The 21717-nt window shown below is 40.6% G+C and overlaps 1 protein-coding gene across 1 annotated transcript in view; it reads left to right on the top strand.

Moving 5' to 3' along the window:
* Positions 1-21717, top strand: part of znhit6 (zinc finger HIT-type containing 6) — a 28924-nt gene that overhangs the window by 2037 nt on the left and 5170 nt on the right. Inside the window, exons 3-8 of the mRNA XM_084011051.1 lie at positions 672-778; positions 1065-1150; positions 2819-2922; positions 14188-14256; positions 14486-14566; positions 16877-16957. Coding sequence (XP_083867177.1) covers positions 672-778; positions 1065-1150; positions 2819-2922; positions 14188-14256; positions 14486-14566; positions 16877-16957 — 528 coding nt within the window. The remainder of the gene's footprint in view (positions 1-671; positions 779-1064; positions 1151-2818; positions 2923-14187; positions 14257-14485; positions 14567-16876; positions 16958-21717) is intronic.

A 21717-nucleotide genomic window follows, 5' to 3' on the forward strand; every position in this document is an offset into this window, starting at 1 on the left:
ATGTTTACTAGCTTCATCATTATTTTGGAAATCCTCCTTCAAGGATCATACTTCCTTTTCTGATGTTGATGAGTTCTGTCATATACCTTTCAATGCTCCACTAATAAACACGAAAAAACAACAAACTGAGACAAAAATGTAGCGACATTCACAGATGCTACTGGCTGCAGCATATACATGTGCTGCCGTTGCCATGTTGCCTTTACCGTTTTGTCATCACTGTCATTTCATTTTTTATTTGTTCTCTTATCCTGCTTTCACAGTTTCAGGTTTCCTTTTAGTTATAACTTTGTGCTTGAGAGAAGAGTTTCATTTGGAAGGAAGCGGAGCACAAATACTTCAGCTTCTTCTGGGGTTGTATTTATAGTTAGGATAATTGTCGATGGATGTTGGCCACAAAAATATGAATAAAGGAAACAAGCTTTCTGGAATGATGATAACCTAGCTTTATTTGTCCACCTGCAGTGCTTGTTATTTGTTTTATACAGGTGAAAGCTATAGTTTCATATTCTTTCCTTCACATTTGTTGCATTTTGTCTTCTATCTCTCTTTGTCCAGTTTTATTTATGATAACTTTTGTGCAGCTGGCTGGACAAACTGAAAGGCAGCCAAACAGAATTCCTTTAAACAGAATTGTCGCCTAACAAATTCACTTTGTGTATCTTTTCCAGGTTGCTGTGTGTGAAGAAACACAAGGAAGATACAGGCTGCAGTGGAGTTAGAAATAAAACTGCCTTTGTGACCCTCTCAGAATTTGATGAAATGGCACTTCTCAGTGGTGAGCATCCTTACTCCTTCCCATGACTGAAAAACCGAATACTGCAAGAATAGTTTGAGCTGTTGACAGTTGGATCTGAAAGTGAACATTGTTGAACGATCTTCACTGTCATGTAGAGGCCAAACTAACCAGAAAGTGGGTTGTTAGGGATGTTATTTTTGTCATCATTGGCAGGAGAAGTGTGTTTCTTTAAGCATAACAAATAGCTTAAATATTTTATTTATTTACGGTATTATGAAAAAATGGATGCTACTTTTTAACAATGTGTCCCTTCCGTGCACTGCAGACTACAGACTTCTGGAGGATACAGGACGATTTACTGATGGTGCCACCAGAGACAACCTCCTCCAGACTCCTCGTTCCACTTTTAAAGTACGTACTTGATTTACTTTATTCATATGCTTGCCGAATGGAAGGTACTATAGGGGCCGACTTGTGGAGACTGGTTGCTCTGTACTGTTTATTTTCCCCACATGCTTGATCTCATTGATCAACAGGTGACTGCAACATGCCTAGAAACGCAGCAATTTTTCAGCATACTAAAAATGGCAGGAAATACACCAGGCATGTTTGTACTCTACAGAAATGCTAAACCGTTGTGTTTGATCATTTATCCAAAGCTATCAGTTTTTTTCAGTTGGTGAATCTTATTTTAAAATAAACCTTAACCTGATATGAATCACAGTGTTTTAAGTCCTCCAAGAAGAAGTATATCATAGAAGTATACTATACTTCATCATTTTACCTTTTTTATAGTCCATCTTAATTGTGATATCCTTATTATCTCCATTATGAATTTACTTAACAAATCATACACTCATATACTTAAAATAAATAAATAAACAGAGACAACATTACAGGAATAACAAACAAATAGCAAAACTGGAGCAGGAAGTAAAGTATGCTACTGATCGCAACATGAAAGCACACAATGACGGAGCATGAAATGTGATTGGCAACAAAATCATTGCCAGCTTTATTCTTGTTTTTTTAGCCTGATGAATGCAAAAAAGAAGAAATGTTCAGATCAAATTCAAATAGTCTCAAACTACCCTATACTGAATCATGCATGCTCCTTCAGCTAACATGATCAGTGATAGTTTTTACAATCCCTGGATATAAAACTTGAAAACAACAGAAACACAATGATAGTAAAAACCTAACTTAACCAAGATTTACAGCACCAATTAAATGTTTTTTCTCATGCTTTTATTGCTTCACTTGGTATGATTTGCAGCCGTGGTTATGCAATGCTCATTGCTGTTGCTCCAAACCACAGATATTCATTTATGTAACAGTCAGTGTCCCAGCCAGCCAGCATTCACCTGTACTAATAATACATGACAACATGATTCTTTCTTGTAGTAATGCGGTTTCTTTTATGGCATTTTTAGAGGCAGTGGCTGCTTTATTGATCACAAATCGATCAAAATAATGAGGCTTATTCTGAGCAAGAGATGAAGGCTGGGCACATGATACGTTTTTGGTTTTGGGCTTTCTCTAGAACATTGCAAGTGAAATTATCCGTAAGTAGCCTTGTTTATACCTATACCAGACCTATCCCTACCTTTTCAGTAAATCTCTTTTACTGTCTCTGACTAACCACTTATCTGAAGTCATGAAGGAGCTATATGAGTGCCAGAAAGGAAACGCTTGACCTTTCAAATTTATATTAGGCAAGTAAGAGGTAATCCAGGTCTTTGGTTTAATTGTTAATGAAACTTGCACAGCCAGATTTATTGATGCAGAACAGATGTTTGGTATTTAAAGCTATTTGTTCTCAGAGAAGATGCCCTCCCACTGTCTTTTCGTCTGAAATGTCAGCCAGCCTGTGGTCCCAACAAATCTGTTTAAGTACAGAAGCAGCTGTTGCATCCTGTTTCATTAAACAGTTGTTTTGTCTGAATAATTCTGCTGTGAGATCTTTTTTAAAGGTCTGATGTGTTGTGTTTTTCTGAATATTGATGTGTTTTCAGCCTTTTATAGAAATAACTATTAACTGTCTTGACTAATAAGTGTCTGGACTTCTCTGTTTTCCAGGCTAAGAGGCTGGCATCCAATGCCAGAAAGATGTACATCACATTGAGATTCCTCCCCATCACCTTCACTAAGAGCAAAGAAAACTCCACTGTCTTCTTCTCAAAGTAAGAAGGAAATGACTCAAATTCAGACAATGTATTTCTATTGTCATTACTGTTTCGAGAAAGTCGTGTCCAAGATGAAATATGTAGATAATAATGATTTTCTTAAATATCCTTCACATGTGCTACACAGACCAAGTAGTAGTACACCAACATGGGTGCTTGGGATTCCTTCAGAGCAATGTGTCTAAAATCTCTATAACTGACCAGTTTTCTGGTGGAGTTAAGTCCTGCTTAGTCTTGAGAAAATTGAACATCCGGTTAGTGATGTTTTACTTTACCACAGGATGGCACTCTTGTTAAGCCCTAACAGCAGTAGTCCAGTGCTGGATCTCTTCAGGTCTTGGTATGGCAGCCTGGTGCATAATGATGAAGCCAGTGAACATCCAGCTATGTCTTTTAAATATTTTATAAATATTTCACCTGGGAAGTTGATGTGAAATTAGCACACCAGTCTCTGAGTTGGTGTTTTTCCTCCTTCACAAGGGAGATTCAGCCTTGATGACATCCTTACTTCGTTGCATGACAAGGGTTGCAGTTTTGCTGTATTTCACAGATGAATCCTGTACAGGGGGAGCCCCTTTAAAGCTGGTAGCATGTAGCTATTCTGTTGATCCTCGTCAGGTGTGTTCAGTTTCAGTGTATTTGCAGCTTCCAAAGAGCCCACACACACACACACACACACACACACACACACACATGCACTCTTCTGGCTGAAGATCAATGGCACCATATTCCATACTGCAGACACACCATCATTGGGCAGCTGGAGTGCATCTCCTCTGTTAGGATATTATTGTAGCAGTAGGTGAATAAAACCATAGCTAGGCTCTGTAGTTCATATTCTGTAATTACTTTTTGAAGGCATGCTGTTTGATTAGAGCTAAAATGTATTTGAGCATCATAACATCTATCATTAAGCGTAGATCGTGGGCAATAGTCAGAGTGAAATAATCACTCCCTCTGTACCAAATGTATCTACATGATCCAGATGAGTTTTCAGAGAAGGTTGGCAGGGAGAGGGTCAATGCCCAGCAGTTCCTGAGCTGTTGACCTCATCTGTTATTTGTTGGGAACTTGTTACATTATCATTAGAAGGCGTTATATTTTCACAAATGGCCATTTGAATGTGCTACCCTGCATTGTAGCTGGATTGCTCTGGTGTGGTGGTTGACTGAAGTCGGTAATTATGGTCACACAATGTGAAACGTTGCCTCTTTACTAAGAAATGAATTAAATGTAACAGACAATGAAGAAACTGTAGAAAAGTGAAAGAAATGGCATTTTAATGATTATTTTATCATTGCAATTACACTTAACACTCATAATTACACCACCAACAAGGCTGGTGTTGTTGTTTAAATATTCCCCTATTGGTAGTTTAACGATTCTGGGAGAAATTATTTCAGTCTGGTCAACTCTGCAGACTTGGGAGTGAGGCCTATTGTTTCATTTAGACTCTGAAGAAGTAAGTAATTATTCTACATGGGCACTTTTCCAATTCGCTCAGTTCTCCTGTTGGTCTTGTCACGTCTGGCACCTTCTCTCTGTCCTCGGACCACCATCCGCCACTCATTTTCCCATTTCTTTTGATGCTGAACCCTGCCACTCTAATCTCTTTGTGGTAGAATATAGGAGGGTTTGAGGGGAAAATGGATATTGAACTGCATGTTAAAATTTCACGAGTCTGGAATGCCCAGGGACAACAGTGGGTGCCAATCAGGATTGCCACTAAAAATAATCTTTTGTCAGTCCCTCCAGTTGGTTTAAAGTTGTTGCTTTTCCCTTCACCGACCTCTTTTCCATCCTTAAAGTCTACTACTCTGTCATGTCTGCCTCTGGTGTTTTGCAGGTGGTGAGTTAAATGTGCACATCTCACAATGAGGTAACATTATGTCAGGTAGTAGTAGTGCACTCTGCCCACCCTCCAGCTCCACACACCTCATTTCCTCCTCAACACGTGTCAGATGGTGACACAATGTTTTTTGTCGGACGAGACTTAAACATTTTTTTTTACAAGGGTTCAATAACATGGGAAATGTGCTAATTTCCCACAATTGCTCCAGTATAAGACATATGAGTATTTATGCCGTTGCTGCTGCACTGTCCATAGAGGAATCTTTCTCCAGCTGCACAGCCTTATTGCTTTGTTTAGTCTGGTTAGCTTCACTATGTCTCACTACGAAGATGTTTCAACTAACTGCAACTGTGTCCCATTCGGAGACCAGCAAATGGACACATGGGATGGGATGAAAGGTATACAATAAACTGTGAGGGATCAAGAGAGAATGTGCTTCAGTATGTACCAAGTACATAATATAAAAAGCAGATGTGTGAGCAGTGTGACTGCAGCTGGTTAGCGACATATTCATGCTACGCACTCAAGCTGCCAGAGAAGGATCATTACTGGCAGACGGCTGACTAGAGGGCTTTCATGCCTGGCAATGGTGTCTGTGTGCATGTGTATGTGTGAACGCTTGTGTGCAAGTTTGTGTGAGCATGTGTCTCGATCTGATTAAAAGTTTGTATACGAAATAATGGCCATGCAACTACTTTCTGCCCATCCTTTGCCGGTGACTAATTAAAAAAAAAAAAGATACAAACGGTTAAAGAGTGACAAAAAAAACACAGGTTGTCTCTCTGTCCAGCTCTTGGAGGGTAAGTATATAATAGCTGGTGTTTGGCAGAACATTGGGAGTAGCTGTGTTAGGGTGGAATTGTGATTTCTGCAGCTTCAGCCTGGCATGGCAGGGCAATTTCCTCATAGACAGCTTGAGTGGACTGGACAACACATTGCAGAGGCAGTTACTGTGTATAATAACTGCACATATTTCCATAATAACTTGAGATAATTAGTAATATGAGAAACTGTGGATTTGTGCCATGTATGTCAGTCTACTCTGTATTGGGAGTGAGGGTCACTTAACCCAGCAATCTGTCATCATCACCCACCCAATTCCTGTACCTTTTGAACTGTGTAGATAGCTGTTGGAGAAGATATGTGTTGCTGTGTCTTATGTGAGATTCTGAGTGCCTTTAGCTCATCAAACCTTATTCAAAATGCACTGCATCTTCCATTGAATGTATTCCTCCACTAGGATGCTAAATGTTCCCTTTTGCTTTGGTTTTCTGTTCAGCTGCCGAACAGACATTCAAGGATATGTAGGATATTACTACTGACATTCCTTTAAGATTACGCTTCAATGTCTGCTATATTAGCCATGTGTTTACTAAGTGTTTATTTGCATATAAGGCGGGGACGTGAGATCACAATTGGTCACTCAAGATACATGTGGAGACTGTTTCTAATGCCAGGTGTGAACAGACATACTTGGAGCTGTCCACTTGTGATTGGATCACCCATTGGATCACAAATGTTAATGCAAGGTCTGAACAGGGCCAATTACTCCACTCTCTGTGATGGAAGGCTTTTCGCTTTGCCTTTGTGGTCTTTCATAAAAGGTGAACTCACACTTTTGCCTTCAAACGTGGTTGGTTGACACGTGAAATTATCTAGTCAAACACCACGGCTTCATCATGAAAGCCATCCTCCTATTTGTTGATAGAAAGCTTTTAATCTGAAGTAACAACAGGGAGTGTTTGGTTTGCACGGACATTGGTTCACCCTTCTTTTCAGATTTCATAACAGCTGCAGTAGCATGGAGGGGGCTAGGTGTGCTATTGAAGCACATTTACCATGCTTCAGTTGCATCGTTGTTGAAAGTAAAAAAAAGGAATGTTTACATGTTCTTTTGACAGCGTTTCAAAACTCCAGACCCCAATGAAACTTGTGTTATGCAGGTGCTACAAAACTACTAAAGGCTGGGCATAGTGAACTCACTATCACCAAGCCATATGGTTTGGTCTTGTTCTGCTGTGAAAGTGATGTGGAAATGTATTTGCACAAGCTGTCAAAGCTAATGCTTGCAATATTGGGGCAATGGAAAAGGAGTGAAATTTTAGTACCTCAATTAGGACGATGAATGCATTTTTGAAAATGCTGTAATGTAGTCGTGACATTCATCAGGTTTCTAGAAATCCATGTGGCGTATGACATATTGCATATAATGGATAAATGCATACATTGATTAAAGTGGAGGGGACCCCATTTCACCCTGGATTTCATGGCAGATGGGGACTGTTTATTACTTTGCACACAAAATAAAGTTCAAATTTAGATTCAGCAGCAGTTTATGCAAATGTGTCGAGACTCATTCTGACTGCCATTGGCGTGATTAATGGCAAGAGGCAGTTTTCGTCAGCGTTGCAATGCTCTCATTCCAATTGACCACCTAAGTGTGGGCTACATACTGCTCCCTGGCTTTAAGCGAAATTCCAAACCGTAAATTAACCAGAAATGTGAGCGTGCTGCATGAATTAGAGAGAATATAGACTTGCCAGGTGTTATGTTTGGTTGACTGAATTTCAATGATTAGGTTGCCATGTGTTGTCCAAAATGAATTACATAGTTTTGTTCTTGTGCCCCGGCCACCAGGCCTGTGTGATCAGCATGTGCATCATGGAAGCTCTTGGTTTTTATTTATGTTGACAGGTTTGAGCAACCACACCAACTCACACACTGTGTGAGCAGTTTAGCTCAGGCTGCGTGTCAACTAGAGGTGGGAGAAATAATCGATTCGAGGATGCATCGCGATGCTTTGTTGAACGATTCTGCATCGATGCAGGAAAGTCTACAGTTGATTATTAATACAACGGACTGCCCAACTTGTTTACGTTCAACTTCGCTAAAAATCGCGGAGCAGCTGCGACCAAGAAAATAAATAAAACCACTGTTTTATAAAAGCTGATGTCTGGGAATTTCATGAATTCAATGGTAAAAAGGCAATTTTTCCCCAGACATGCCACACCAACGCTTTACAGTGATACCAGAGCTAAAGTTATGGAGTCACTGAGAAATGCCAGTGGAGTGGCAATTACCTGCGATTCGTGGACGTCCGTTCCAACAGACTCCTACGTAACTGTGACCGCTCATTATATCAGTGATGACTGGAAGCTACAGTCGCTTGTGCTCCAAACGAGCAGTTTACCAGAGCAACAACTAAAGATTTGACATTGGTAACCGATGATGCAGTTTTTAAAGGAGCAGTTCATTGTGTGATTGTGTTGCATCATTTTAGAAATAAAGATGTTTTAATTCATTCTTTTTTGTATAATTGGTAAACATTAAGCATGTATTTAAAACCAAAATAGAGTTGCATCGTGATTTCTAGAAATACTCCGTACCATGCACAGTTTGACATACTTACTAACTATTTAAAAGCCCACAGGATTATCTCTGGACCAAAAAGTGTGACTTTCACCGCTCCATAATTGAATAATTGATACTTTTAATTCTGGATTATTTACAAATGAGCACACGCTCCTGAACTTTCTTTCCTGTTTAAAATGTATATGAATTACATTTGTAATGAAATGAAACATTCGGGCCATAATGAAAGGCAAACTCTATGTAGAAAGAAGGGCTGGCAACCGCAGCAGCAGCTGTCTGTGTGGGAACCACTCACGTGAGAGACACAGCAGTTCAGTGAGGCGGCCGCCAAGCACTGCTCACGCAGGCAGCAAGGGCTGGAACCTTAACAGCAAAACCCTTATTTAATGTCCATGAAACCTTTCTCGTGTTCTAATTCACACTAATGCTTTGGCTCTAGAGGTGGCTATATTGGCAACATATGTTGCCAAATGAACGGCTTTATCCTTTGACTTAACATCTTGCACAGTACGGGCTTTCCGTTGGTCCATCTCGTCGGTTCATGTCAGGATACCTAAAGCTAATGCCTATGCACACCAAGCCCAAATTTATGTGTTTGCCCCATTTGTGGTAAGACTCTTAAGACGTGCAAAAATGTCTCTCCATTTGTCATCCTTTCAACAATTTTATTTTCTCTGAAGTAATGATCATCACAGCCTCATGGAGCTACGAGTGTGGCTGTAGAATCGTCTTATGACTTTTACATACATGTGTATACTCAGACCCCCCCAATGCATTAACATCTTGTTTGTGTCTAGACTGGAGGAGGAGTGGGTTCTGCGCTGTTCAGGGAAAGCATACTCATGACTTAATATCATCATCTGTCCAGCAACCCAGGCTCAAGCCAGGACTTAAAGACTGAGTCTTACAATACAGCTGCCTGTAATTTGTCTCCGCTCCCTTTTCGTGCATCAGCCTCTCTGCCACTTCACTCTCTGAGATTGTGCATTACTTTTTGTATCTGAGTCGAGAGGCCCAAAGTCCTGTCATCTCAGCCCACCGGCACCCACTTGCCACCCAAATCTTGGCATCTAGCTCTGACGGCCTGATACACAGGACACATGGCTCAGAATGCTGCATTTTTGTTGGATCTGTCCAATCCTAAATCCAGCCAGATGGATCTGCTCTTGACTGCCAGACCACCAGTAGGCTGCTCTCTAGTGTTGATGGCATAAGCAACTCCAGTCGCTTACTTAATCAGCAGTGTGTGTTTGTTAATTAATTAACTCTTGGATTCAGAGAGCAGACAGTTTTTCAGACTTTTTGAGTTTTGAGTGAGGCAAAGTTGCGACCTGAAATGTTAACGGCTTGCAGTTCTTTATGCAAAATGTTAATTATGCATTTAAAATGAAATGATCACTCTTTGTAATCTTACAGTTTCTAGTCAGGGTTGTGGAGAGCAGAACAAAGCAAAAGACTTTGTATTTTCAAAGCTCATCAGGGCAAAGATGACTCATTTAGCCATGACCCAGAAGAAAAGAGTTTTAACGTTATAGTAAAAACTTCGTTATGAATCTTTGCTTGCACATTTGTTGATTTTTCTGTGTAGGCTGTATGCCTACATCATGCATGCATGCATACATACTGGCCTTTGTTCCAAAAACCGAGGCTTTCCGTGGGCCTTCTTTATGGTTTTTAACTTAAGTCGAGACTAGTGATTTTGGCTATTTTTATTGTGTTGCATTGTGAATAGTATACTATTGTGCTGACAATTTAAGAAAGGGGAAACGGCAACCACTTTGGAAAAAGCAAGAGATGACCACTTCCATCCTCTCACAGCAACTCAGGCTGCCGAAAATAAATTGAAACCTCAAGTGTTCTTACTCAGACACAGAGGATTCAGAATGAAATCTACAGAATCTTACGGTATTACTTTCAGAGCTGATTATAAATGCCCCTGTCTTGTACCTACCTTTATAAAATGTGGACTATTTGATACTATTTGAACTGAGCGATTTGAAGAAATGAGGTTTTGTAACGAGAAGCAAGCACTTGTATAGCGTTAATAAGGAATGGTTTTGGACACTTTTACTTCTCTATTCTGCCCATATATCAATCTTATTTTGTTTGGTTCAGTTTAGTTTAGTAAGTTTGGTACAACAAGCTCTTGAGTGAGTAATCCCTCTTGAAGGAGAAAATGCCTTTCAATCTGGGCCATGTAGCAGATAGTTTACTGCATGGGATTATGTTGAGGTTATATACCTTTAAGCCCTTAATCTTTTTAAACAGGCATGCAATAAATGTTGAGGGACAAGGCTGTGTGTGCTAGCATTATTTCAAGAGGCTCTGGTATTCAAAGCAGTCGTCCTTTCCTGTTGATCCTTCTGTTTTGACGTTTTATGCTGCTGCTCTCCTCTTATTCCCCCCAGACAATGAATGATGGCACTTATCCCAGGTATGCACTGTGGCCTTGCCTAAAATGATTGCATGCATCTTTGGGCAAGCCCCTTTTCCATTGAAAGACATAGTTTCCATTTACCGTAATGACAGAATAATGGCATCACACCTGGTGCTCCACCCTCATTGGCTTGTACGTACAAACACATGCACACCTGCACACATATACACATCCACACACCAATGCACAGCAGATGAAACTCAGCCAAACCTGAGCAAACACACATATTGCTCTGACTAAGGAGTTGTTATGTACGTCTACAGTTGCGTAGGGAATCCCCTCCCAACCCCTTGTTTTCACTCCCAACATGCCTGCTGCTGCCTTCTCTACCTACAGCTTTACCTCCTCACCCTCTCCTCACAGCCAAGTGGAAACTCATAACCACCTTTCATTGGGTGTTCTGCCAGTTCTGCACATATTTCTTCAATTTGAACTCCCCGTTTCCATCCCGTTTCTGTTTACAAGGAAACAAAACATGCCCCTTGTTCCAAAAAAACAACCTCACAAGCACCAAAACCTGGCACATATGCTTATATGGCCTTTTATTTCAGCATCACCTGGTCATTTTGCCAGGGGTGGAGCCTAGAGTGTAACCCCATATATCATTTTAAAGCTGAGAAGTTCACCCAAAGACGGCGCGTGACTGTGCAATAGTCTTAGTGGCATAACAGTCAAATTATTATGCAGATGGGTGTGGCGCGGGGTGTCTGACATTATCAGCGCTGAGTGACACAGCAAGAAGAGTAGAGGAGAAATGGCAGCAACAATTTCCTAAAAACAATATCTACAGTCTGATTATTGTAATTTTTGTAATTGTATTATTATTATCATCATTAGTAGTAGTAGCATTAATCATAAAAATAACAATCTGCAAATGAACTAAAGTTATTAAATAAATAAGGGGAGTAAAATGTACAAAATGTCTTCTGAAATGTAGCCGAATTATAATTCAACCTTACAATTTGTCGTCTAGTGGAATCGTATGCCAATTAAATCGATTATTGAGACAATGTGGGTATTTCAGACTATTAATAAATTACCAGAAAATGTGCTATATCATGATATATGAGGTTATAGAGATATTAAATGACACGCCTTACTGAGAGGGAGCAGGAGTAGGAGCAGCTTTTTTCCTGTAGTTAAAACTAAATGTAATTGGTAAAAACATTAAGCAGAAGAAGGAAAAAAAACGCTGTTTGTTGTGAATAAGTGCAGATTGTCATGGGCTGACTTTAGATTCCCGGCCTGAATTATGTTCCCACTTTGGTCCTGATTGTGGGTTGCATTCATTCAGTGAAACATTACAACAGTGGTTGTTGCAGACACACCTGGCAGAGATCTGCAATCTACTGAGTGCACCTTTTAAGTCAGTCTTGTTTCAACAGGGAAGAAAACAAACTATTATTCTACTGAATTTGCTGGTAACTGTGCAGAGAGCTGTACAGAGCGTCCTTTTAGGTAAGTAATAAAAATAATCTAAATAAGTGAAAAATGAAAATAAACCTCCAAGTTGTGCTGAATCTCCCTTGGTGAGCCCTAATAACAAGGTATTCACTATGTGCCTTACAATTATGCTGTGCATGCTTCATCTTCCTTCAGATCCATCAAGGCCTCTGTCCTTCTACCCTGATGGAGAATGGCTTGTTGAATCAGCTCCACCCTGTACATGGGGAAATTCTGTGGTCTTGGTCAATGCGAGTCCTTGTAGTTAGGTTCAGCTCAGTATGTGGGGTATATGACTGGAGGGCAGGACTTATTGATGCCCGTGCCAGTTGACTATATCCTATTCCTTCGGAGCAGCAAAAATTATACTCGCCATGTTTTTCTTGGTTTTATCTGCACTACTGCATTGCCGGTTCAAAACATGCCTGTTCGGAAGAGGCCAAATGCCTGAGGTGATGCTGCTGCTTGCAGCTTTCTCAAGAACCACTTATACAAACACTATACACACAGCGCTTGCTTACTTGGGTCCTAACTCCGGGCCTGAAAGGTGAAGCCAGTGTGGAAGTGCATTCATCTTTCTGTCCTGATTCCAGTCCCCACGTTGTAGCAATCCACAGACGGATGGGAAAAGACGGTGAAGTGAAAAGACGGCGAAGTGAAGGGAAAGTAAACAAGAGAGAACAACTAAAGTTGTTTAAACAGTTATTTCTATTCACCTCCCCAAGCTGATTTTAGAGAATTGTTCATAAATTCAAAGTATAGTATCGTCAAATAGCCGACTATAGTGGGGGCAACCCCAATGTTTAGATATTCAAATATTGATTTGTGTTAACTTACTGTGTACTACTACTTCAGAGGAGAGTACTGCATTAACCTAACAGATTTTGTTGCTGATTCAGAAAGTATAACACATTTATTGCATTGCATTATTAAAAACTATCAGCATCATTTAATTATTGAAAGCTCCAACTTTAACAGACTTTAAGTACATTTAAATACATTGTGCTGAAAATGCGTCTTTCATTCTTTAATGGAGGTAAAAATGTGAAAACAGAACATACTATACCATGGTGTTAATAGTTTTAAAATTTAAAAGTTATGCTATTAGATAAGTATATCTGAGATTCAGTCAGTGTCGGTGGATAAGGAGAGAGTACAGGCAGCCAGGGCTGTTGCCGGTGGCAACCTTAGTGGTGTTATCATTTATTATGGTGAAGTTGCAATGGCAGAGTGGGGTTGTTCCTTTGTAGGCTGTCGGCTTGTGCTCATTGACCCATTGAGGGAAGTGAAGGAAAGTTGGGTTGTAACATTATCCAGCATTCATGTAGCGTCAGGAGGCTATATCCAGCACCTAGCAGCTAAACTGATATGCTGTTATTGAGCCACTGTCTACGCACTACAGACGACATGCTGGACCCTTTAGCTCCGCCCCCGCTGCTTCACAGAGTGCTGTGTGATTGTTTATTCAAAGTGTATTAATATTGAACGTGTTGCTAGTCCAAATTTGACTACAAACTACATAGGGTCCCATGAAAAACATGCTGTTCTTAAGATATGCGAAGAACAGCCTGATGGACAGACAGACAGAGATTACTTACTTTTGTAAAAGAATAAAAGTGGAATTACATCTTTTTTCTTATCTCCCGCACTGTTTGATGATATATATCATTTTGTTGGCTGTTTCTGCATCACGTTGACATTGGTAGGTATGAACACAGCAGCTGTTTAGGGGATAAATGTTTGGTTGTAGAGCACGCCCAGCAACCCCCAAAAAAACCAAACCACGTTTAATAGTTACTGCCCAGAGCATTACCCTAGAAGAAGTGATCATTATGTGATATCCACCAGCTGGTGTCCTAGTATTGAGTGTATATGTCATGGTCTCCATGGCGACTCTGGTTTGTTCATTTACACGCTTGCACACACACAGTCACACAGATGGACAAGATTCTGGATGCAGCCAGGCGTATTGTCTTGGACAGATTAAGGCTGAATCCATTTTATGCTCTGAATTTAAACAAGGGCATTTGTGTTTGACTGTGAAGGGAGTACTGTGAGAGGAATGGTGACCTCATCAGTCTGTGAAAAACAGGCATCAAGCAATACTGTTTTTGATCAACTGGCAGTAAATAAACTTGTTTCTCTGTGTCTCATGTAGAGAACAGCGTTTCCTGTGGCACCTGAAGCTCATCTTTCCTCAGTGCAGCACAGAGTTCAGTCAGAGGAGGTGAGTTATACAGCATTATTCAATTCCAGGAATAATTTGCCCATCAAGCAAAGCAATTTGTCAACACTGCTTCAATACTCAAAGTGCTTGTTGCTGTCGGTAACGCTGTGGCAGACTGTATAGGTGCACTGTCTGCGTCTGTTTGTCCAGCATTGTAAAAGCTTCACAGAATTTAACTTGATTTTTACACTTTTTCCCACACATTTAACTTTTCTCTTTCTTGTTTTAGGGTGTTTGACAACCAAACCTTGGAAATGATCTTGACCGCTTATATCCACCCTACAGAGTCAGACCCTGTGAGACGTCAAAAGTGAGCCTTTTCACATTAATACTTAAAGTTTCAGGTGATATATTTTGTTCTGATTCTTTGCATGGACACACAGATCCAACTTTTCCCCAGAGACGGATGCCCAAATTTAGACTCGCGGAGTACTTAAGAGAGTAGTCAGAGTTATATTGAGTTCATTTAGTGTCAACTACAGTTCCTGCTGAATCCTGAAGTGAAGCCAGAAACCTCAGAATTATGTGCTGCATTTAGTCGGAGGCATTTAGTCACTGGGCTCATGAATAAAAGTAGAACATTCAACAATGTGATAATAGATCTAGACTTCAACACCAGTTTGATATATAGTTTGGTTAACTTCTTAGTTTAAGGATAATGACTGCCACTTGGCCTATTGTTTTCTCTTGTAAATGTCCAAATGACCAGTTTTTCTATTGTTTACTGTGAAACTGTGTTCAGTTACTGGATTCTCATGTTCATAACAACTTGGAATGAGCCTGGGGGGAAACAAAGCTAATTGGATTGCTCACAATAATTGCTGTTGAAGTCCAGATATAGCGATATCTATGCTATTGCATTATAGTATACACAACCCCTCCCAACACCAGTGTGACGCAGTTACATGCATTTGCTATTGCATCATATTGTCCTGGGATCATTACATAGCAAATTAGCTTTTTGTATTGTCTGAAGCTGTGTTTCCAAGATGTAGCCAGAGCATTACTGCTGCTTACATGAATCGGTAGTTAAAGAGCAATGCAGTGACATGTTGTGTTCCAGATTGAATTTCTATTCTCACCATTCGTTATCTAAAAGAATTAGGCTGGTCGTTGCCATGAGTTCAGCTTTGGTTTTGATGACCTGTATCAGGTTCGCTGTTGCCTCCATCAGACCGGAGCCCCCATAATTGAGTCTGGCAGTAGTGTGTTAATACATTATGCCTCAGTTACATAATAAGTATGAATCAGCCGCCTGCACGTACAAGGGCACTATATAAGAAGGAATAAGTGAAGACACAAATATAGCTCTGAACAGATTCATGTGAAGTAAATATTTTATTATGAGTTTGTGTTCAAAATAAAGTGAAATTTCAGCCCCAGGCAACAACAAAAAAGTAGGCAAGGGGCCAGAGAGAAGGGGGGCTTTCCTCAACGAAGACACCGACAAGGTTTCATCAACCATTGCTGAAATAACCACTGTTGCTGCTTTGTACATGTTGTGGAATTCCCAGATACCTCGCGTAATCAAACACCGTCCTGTCTGAGTTTACAACATCAGCCATAGGTGCTCGGGGAATTTTGTTGAGCTATATTCTCTGTGAATAGCAATCCACATGTCGGCTGGCTTACTACAGCAGTATGAGCCTAAAACAAACAATTTGTTGTGAATTAATTGCAATAAATGGCTAAAATAGATGCTGATATCACTGAAATAATGACGACAATTTGTCTAAAGTCATGGTTTGTTCGGCCTTTTTGCAAGACGATAAGCAAATACCTTTTAAGATACTTGTTTTGTGAATGGAGTTCGGACCGATCGGAGATAGGCTATGCTAAGACTGTATCTGCTCCACTCAAAATAACGTCATCTAGGTTAGGATACAACATTTTTGTAAATTCAGGCGAATTCACAAAAACCTGTACTGATGTTTAATATCAACCAACTTAATCAATTTCAGTCACTAAGGTTTCCTTTGGTTTCCCTTCATGTCCTAATTCCACAATTATTTAAAAAAAATTTGCCCTTGCTTGACTTTCTTTTTAACTTAACAGCCTAATTTTTCTGCCTACATGAACTGCAGTCTTTGAACAAGGCAGGCTCTTTCATTTTAGAGCATTCAGTATTCCTAATCTGAACCTCTAGAACAGCAATCTGACTCCTCTGACCTTTGTTCTGATAACAGTACGGAGTCTACTGTAAAACCTACAGCAAGAGCTTATTGCTGACTGTTGTACCTCTTCAAAATAACTTGGTCCAGTGCCGACCATCCAGACACAACCTCTGCTTACTCTAGATTCATGTGAGTGGGGTTTAACTCTCCATGGCACATTGGCTGTCTCTTTTCAGCAAGCTCAGGTGCCGTGGCCGTCAGTTGCATGGAGGATTGTCCCTTAAACAAGAAACCTCAGTTAGATCCTCCATATATCAGTCAGCATACTGATCAAGTGTACATGTGTGTCTCACCTGTGCTTCACTCAAAGAGATCTTTGTGTTTTTACCTTTTATAGTAACCAGTATAAGACATTCTGCACAGCACCTGTTCCCATGTTTTTATTGTCTATTTTAGGTTGCATTTGAGTCTCTAACCCCTTGTGTTAATGTGAATTTCTGTTTCAGGTTGAAGATGTATGTGCATTCTCCTTTTGATCACGTGAAAGTCTTCATGAAAGGAGAGGGGAGAAAGGCTAACTCTGTGAGGTGAGATTTACTCTGTACCGTCCCGTTTCTTTTTAGCAACATCAATATGGTAAATGGTCCTCATTTATATAGCACTTTTATCCAAAGCGCTTTACAGTGTTGACTGACATTCACCCATTCATACACACATTCACACACCAGCCAGCTAGTCAGGAGCAATTAGGGTGAGGCGTCTTGCTCAGGGATGCCAGACACTCAGCTAGGAGGAGCCGGGGATTGAACCAGCAATCTTGCGGTTACCAGCCTCTACCTCCTGAGCTAACGCCCCCATTATGATGCGTACTTGATTGCTATTACGTCCTAAAGTATGTTTGCCTGTACTTTTTATAGAATTGAGCAAAGGGTCGAAAAAAGAGGCTCTTTCTTGCTCACTTTCTGTTTCCAAAATGTCTGTCCTGTTTGCTCTTGCTTCCTGTCCCATCCGTCTTGTCTTTTTTTATTGGGGGTCTGAGGATGGTGTTGATAGCACCCACGTGCCTCACCTACTTTTTGGATTCTTTTGTCTCTCCTCCATTCCCACTTAGTCATGGAGTGAATGATGATTCTCGGTGCTCATAATCATTGCCCTGTCATGAAACCTCCCGTCCCATCCTTCATCCTCATAACACACACATGCCCCTTTTGTTTTGCCCAGTGGGCCGGGCTGCACACACTATATTTTATGGCAGCATATAGAGAGAAAATACTGAGAGAGGAGTGAAGAGATGTGACATGCAAGCCACGTTGTAGCCAGAGTTGTCAGGCTGTCACCTTAGTCTGATTTTTTTTACACTGGCTCTTCTGCTCTTACTTGGTTTAAGTCACTACATTTCGACAAAACACCTTGGTGTTTTTTTTTCAGCCCAACATTGAAAAAAAAAGCAGCTAATTGAGTGTTTTTCAGTGCTGTCTTGACTCTTACACACAGTCTGTCAAAATGCATTAGGAGGGGAAACACAGACTTTTCTTGTAACAATCATAATCATGTGACGGCTTCATTCAGTGTATTCTGACGTAAATCTCTGGGATTATCCACTTACCTGGGCTCATTCATCCCAAAGCTTAACAGCTCTAAGACCACATTTCTTATTTTAAAGCAGTAATACTTACCTTGCACGACAGCTGGGCTCTCATGAGATCACAGGAGAATTGCAGGATCACATTTCACACATAAAGGCTTCAAGTAATGCATTTGTGACCGGTAAGTCAGCACGGACCCATCAGAGTACTGTGGGGAGGTAATGGCAGCTACGGCCGTGGCTTAGATGTGTGTTACATGACATGGAAAGGTGACAGTTTGTTCAAAGCAACAATGGCGGCTCATGAACAGGTTGACAGTAGAGCAAAGAAAATGGAACAGAATGGCAGATATGTTCTTCTCACTACTCTCTTCAGTAAGTGTTTGATCGACTGATTTCTAAAAATATGTATATGTATATGTATCAAAATATGTATCAGGTGATTGGATGAATTCCAATCACCTGATACATATTTTTAGAAAGTGCCTGCCCTTTTCCAAACAGTTTTCAATGATGGTGTCAAAAATATATTTTTTGTGACAAACCATCTGGCTGGTAAGGTTATACTAATAATGACTTAGAAGATGTTTTGCCTAGTTCACGGGACATTTCTTTATCCTGATTTTCAACTCCGAAACAGTTTTTGGATATCCCAGACAAAAGCCCCAGATCAGAGACAAATTGCCTACTCAGCACTCTGAAATCAGAGCTCAAGTGCCGTTTGTGAACTATTTAAAAATGCAATCACCTCACTGGTGTTGCAAACAGATCCCAGATATGCAGCATGCTTAATATCTGGATCTGTTGGGGAGTTACAGCCCATGAGAGTGCAAGACATTGGTTGAGGGGATACCTGACTTGTAGTGGTGAAGTTGTTGTTGATGCATGATGAGGTGTTTACAACAACATCAACAAGCATGTCTATGTCCTTGTTTTCATGACAAAACACACTTTGGAGACCTCATCGAAGATTCCTCCGGGTTAAAGATCGTGTTGTGTCATGTAGTGTGAAAACCACAACGACTTCAAAGCTCACGATTATAAGACAGCCTGTTGTGCCGTATGGACCATTCAGCAATCTGAATTTGGCTTACGGTATTTTAAAATATAGCATCCAAATAGAAAGACAGAGTGGACAAAATGCAGTCAGCATCTGCTAGTGTGCTTCCACAAGAAAGCGTATATCACTTCTAAAAAATCTGCTATGCAAATCAACTGCACAAACCACTGCAAAGCTTCTTTTTTTTTTACTGACTGCTAGCTAAAGCAATGAGAAGCAATGTAGAGTGATGAGGGCGTATGCTGTTAAGAAACAAAAGGTTTTCTCTAAATAAAACCAACAATTTTAGAACATTTCCACTGAGAACAAAACATTCTATTGTGTATCTTATGAGTTTGTTCACTCTGTCAAATATTGCTTCAAAATAAAACAAGGAATTACCTTTAAGACTACAATGTGATCAATCACATGAGCCTATAATATATGTGATCTTTATCCCGCCCATGTTCTCTCACTGTTTGTGCCTGAAAATGATTAAAAAAAGAAGGGAGGAATAGCCACACTTGTTACATCAGGCTCTCTCCTCAGGCTTTATTTAATGTACTGTTATTTTCTCTGCTTTATGGCACAATTATACTTTATTTTCATCCTGGCATTGTAGCTCTCCTAATTCATAGTAGCCATCTTGTTTGTTTCTTTTCAGCTAGTGTTACTGAGCAGGGGTGGTACCACATGAAATAGTCACGCCAAGGTGAGGTGTGTAGGTTCTTATCACCAACGAAACAGTGTTACCCGTTTCCGGGAGAATGTTTTATAAATGAGTCATACCAGCCATTAGCCCGATACAGTTATAGTCGTCAAGCAGACTTTGGAGAAAGAATGTTTTGACTCTGTCCTGTCAAGTCTGTGATAGTGAGTAAGTGCTTTGCATAAATCTCTCACATTCTCTTCTCAGTAACCTTTGCCTGTCATAGCTTAATAGCTAGATTATGGGTTGTTTTAATGAATGACTGTAAGTCTGCAATTCAATTCTTAGTAAGTGTTTATTGTCAACATGATATTGAGGATGGATGAATGGAAGTAGGGCAAAATTGGGCTGCTTGTCCAACAAATGTATTATCTTCCATTAACTAGGTCCAGTTACATAACGGGACCGTGGCTACTCACTATAGCTCTAATAAGAAGAGGGGCCCTCGCAGACTGAGTTCACATCCCGTTTTAAGGGTTCCATACAAGGTCAAAGCATAGCAACCACAAAGGGGCCTTCATGTGTTTAAATGATGCAGTCTTAAAAGAGAGCCCCTCATTTTGAAATCTATTAATGTTATGAAGTCATGAGCGCCAATAGTCATGGTTACTTAGAGGCCGTTGCTAAGTGCAACACAAAGGGCATGACTGCATGTTTTTGTTTTTGAACGTCTACTGGAATATCAAGCTACTCCAATAAAGGAGCGCTTGTGTGAAACTAAACATAGCTGTGTAACCAGTCAACACTCTCTTACTGGAAAGGAGACAGACTGTGCATCAAGAGAACCATTCACACCCTCCTGGATGTTTGTTTGTGTTATTTGTCAATGTTTATTTTCTTAATTCATCCCACTCCTGAGATCCAGAGGATGCCTTTTGCTCCCATACCTCACCTCTTCTTTTCCTCTCAGTCAGCCTGTTAATGTGCCAGAAGTAGAGATGCTGTTTTTACAAAGGAAACCACTGTGTGTGTCTGTACGTTCAGTTTTATAACCAGTGTTGTGGACCCATCAGACAGTGATGTTTCTGTCCCGTCCAAGCAGTGCTTTCTCCCACATATTTGCGGCAAACCCTCTCCTTAGCCCTCCTGAGCCTGCCTATTTGCTCTCCCTCAGCTTGCCCTAAAGCGATGTTTCAACTTTGTTTCTGTGCAGCAGATGCTCCTTCAGGTCTCCTGCAATGTTGGGCTGGTTTGGGGTATTGTTACTTAGTAAGCAGATTACATTGCGTAATTGTTCAGTGTCACAGAGTTGATTGTAGTAATACTTGCACTATGTGTTCTGAGCGCTCACACTCGGAGGCAAGGCGAAACGCATGCAGTCATAGTGAGGATGACGAGCGCTGATTGGTCAAATGGAGAGATAATGACTCACTTTTGGATAGTTTCTCCTCAAAGTACTGGTGGTTCAGACATGTCTCCTCTTCTGTCCAAAAGTGGGAATGTAAGATGCATAAGCCTATGCAAAAAAAGTTGACACTATGGAGAGTGATGGGTGACTGCAACAATAAAATGTCTAGCATTTTGTCACGAGTTAAGGCTGAGACTCAAGCTACAGCTGGTCAGGGGGAGACAGAGTTTATTGAAGGCTTGGCGGGTGAGAAGGAATGGGGCTGGCAGAGGAGTTAGGCTGAGAGTGGGACAGTAATCCAGGAGTTGGCAAACTGGGTGAGCTGGCTGGCGGGCTTGTAAGGGTGATGAGGCAGGCAGCCATGATCCTAAGGACAGGAGCATGGAAGTTAGGCAAGGTGAGAGAGACATAGGGCAAGGGGGGAGGGGAACAAAGACAAAACCTAAGCACACCTCCATCATACTAAAATGGCTGAGAAATAAACATTAAAAGCACTTGCACAACATGTGGTGTCACCGGGGACGGACTGTGAAACATTATGCTCAAAATCACTTTTGTTTCAGAGATCTGCATATTCTCGTACCAACAGGTTGTCATCTTATTACATAAGGACACATAACACTGAGGACATGATTGGCAACAACAACAAAAGCTGATATGAATAAA

The sequence above is a fragment of the Eutrigla gurnardus genome (assembly GCF_963514095.1).
Source record: "Eutrigla gurnardus genome assembly, chromosome: 6".
Taxonomy (NCBI): Eukaryota; Metazoa; Chordata; class Actinopteri; order Perciformes; family Triglidae; genus Eutrigla; species Eutrigla gurnardus.